Source organism: Olea europaea, chromosome 16 (genome assembly GCF_002742605.1).
Source record: "Olea europaea var. sylvestris chromosome 16, O_europaea_v1, whole genome shotgun sequence".
In the NCBI taxonomy this organism is placed as follows: Eukaryota; Viridiplantae; Streptophyta; class Magnoliopsida; order Lamiales; family Oleaceae; genus Olea; species Olea europaea.
The window spans coordinates 1,189,295-1,191,562 of record NC_036252.1 but is presented as its reverse complement, the minus strand read 5'-3'; the positions used below and the strand labels follow the sequence as shown (position 1 = coordinate 1,191,562).

The 2,268-nt window shown below is 39.1% G+C and overlaps 1 protein-coding gene across 1 annotated transcript in view; it reads left to right on the top strand.

The window, feature by feature from the left end:
- LOC111411624 (beta-hexosaminidase 2-like) overlaps nt 1-1,954 on the top strand; it is a 13,020-nt gene extending 11,066 nt beyond the window's left edge. Inside the window, exon 2 of the mRNA XM_023042136.1 lies at nt 723-1,954. Within this exon, the coding sequence (XP_022897904.1) occupies nt 723-1,678 (956 nt within the window). The 3' untranslated portion in view covers nt 1,679-1,954. The remainder of the gene's footprint in view (nt 1-722) is intronic.
- Nucleotides 1,955-2,268: the final 314 nt, after the last annotated feature.

Genomic DNA, 2,268 nt, shown 5'->3' with positions numbered 1-2,268 from the left:
AGATAAAATTGATGTTATTTTAGATGAACGTGTTGTATTGACCAATGATGGCAAAATTCAGTACTTCCTTGTTTGTTGGGTAAATCAATGTACTTCTTATGCTCCTCATTATGTACAATCATGTGAAAATGTTGAAGATGAGGTGCATGAGTATTGGTTATTTGAAGTGCAGTATCAGTACTTGGTTAGAAAGAAAGATCGGCCCTCTTGGTTAGATCATATTCTTAGGAATAAGCTACAGTTTTCAGTACTATCAATTATGGAATTTCGTTACTTGGTTCGTCAGAAAGATCGTCCCCCGTGGCTTAACTTGAAGCATTTGGAGTATCAGATTGACTGCAGCCTATACTATCTATCAATTCGACAGGGTCGAGTTTTTCTCCCACCCCGAGAGAGTTGATGAGGATATCGGACAACGTTTAGTTATTTTATTTAAGCTTTATTTATTTTCTTGGACTATTATTTAAATTTGGACTTGTATGGGCTCGGGCCCAAGCTCGTTAGGGCTGCTTTACTATTTAAACCTATTTTGCATTGTAACTTTCAGTTGATGATGAATGAATAATTATTTTGGTGGCTTATGGCGCATCTCTCCCCTTCTTCTATTGAATTCTTCTTCTATTCCCTCCCTTAATTCCCCATTCTTTTTGAATCTTTCTTCTGTTTCTATTAATCATCCTATTGGTGCTGCATCACAAACTATTTTCATTCCATATTTGCAGCGCATATAGGATCATGGGCTGAAGCTTACCCTGAGATCGTCACTTGTGCAAACATGTTCTGGTGGCCTGCAGAAGCCAAATGGGCTGACCGGTTTGCTTCTGAGCCGGGCACTGGTCAACTGAATCCTTTAAGCCCCAAGACCTATGAAGTTGTTAAAAATGTCATTGAGGATGTTGCTAACATGTTTCCTGATTCATTCTATCATGCAGGAGGAGATGAGGTCGTTCCAAATTGCTGGAAAGTCGACCCTTCGATTCAAACTTTCCTTTCTAAGAATGGAACCCTTGGTCAGATTCTTGAAATATTTGTTAATTCTACCTTACCTTGTATTACCTCCCTACACCGGACAGTCGTCTACTGGGAGGATGTGTTATTGGATTCTATTATCAAAGTGAGTCCTTCAGTTCTTCCTCCAGAAAATGTTATTCTGCAAACATGGAACAATGGGCCAGATAACACTAAAAGAGTTGTTGCATCTGGTTACCATGTCATTGTATCATCCTCGGACTACTACTACTTGGATTGTGGGCATGGAGGTTTTGTTGGAAATGATAGTCAGTATGATCAGCCACCGGGTACTGATCCGGGTAATGGCGGATCATGGTGTGGACCATTCAAAACATGGCAGACTATCTATAATTACGATATAACGTATGGTTTGAGTGAGATAGAGTCGAAGCTGGTATTGGGAGGAGAGGTAGCATTATTTTCAGAGCAAGCAGACCCCTCTGTTATGGATTCACGGATCTGGCCTAGAGCATCAGCAATGGCTGAAGCATTATGGTCCGGGAACAGAGATGAAACCGGAAAGAAAAGATATGCGGAGGCTACAGATCGGTTGAATGAGTGGAGATATAGAATGGTTACCAGGGGAATAGGTGCTGAACCCATTCAGCCACTGTGGTGCGTGAAAAATCCAGGCATGTGTAACACAGTTCATCCTTTTGTTAGCTGATCGTCGTTTCTGTCTATTAAGTTTTTTTAAACTCGAAGTTGGTAAAAAGAATAAAAAGAAGAAGCTTAAATCTTGTTCATGATAGTAATCAATCCTCTTCAATACTATATAACAAACATCCCTTAAATGCTCGTCAATCTATCTTGTGTGTTACCGTAATAGGATCATTTAGATTGGTGCTTCATAATCCATGTATAATAGCATGTGAATCAAACTGCTGAAATATTAATTTCTTTTTCTTCATCTCTAGTTAAAGCATCGTTCCATGTTTCATCAGATGGGTTTTGCAACTGAAAAGAACTCTTGGAACGCATTTTACATTTTGATTGATTTTTTTATACACTTATGGCATGTTTGGTAATGGGGATTGGACAACACTGGAGTGTGCCAGAAGTGAAAGTTTATAATATTGTTTATTATGGTCTTACACTGCTCTTAATGCTGATAAGGTGAAGATAACCTAAATGGTTTCTGACCGCTCCAGAAGTTTTAGAGCAAGGAAACTACTCAATCATCAAGATGTTTGCTATACTCAGAAACCAGCACGTTAGTTCTACAATACAGTCTATCAAGGTAAAATGCAGTTCCCA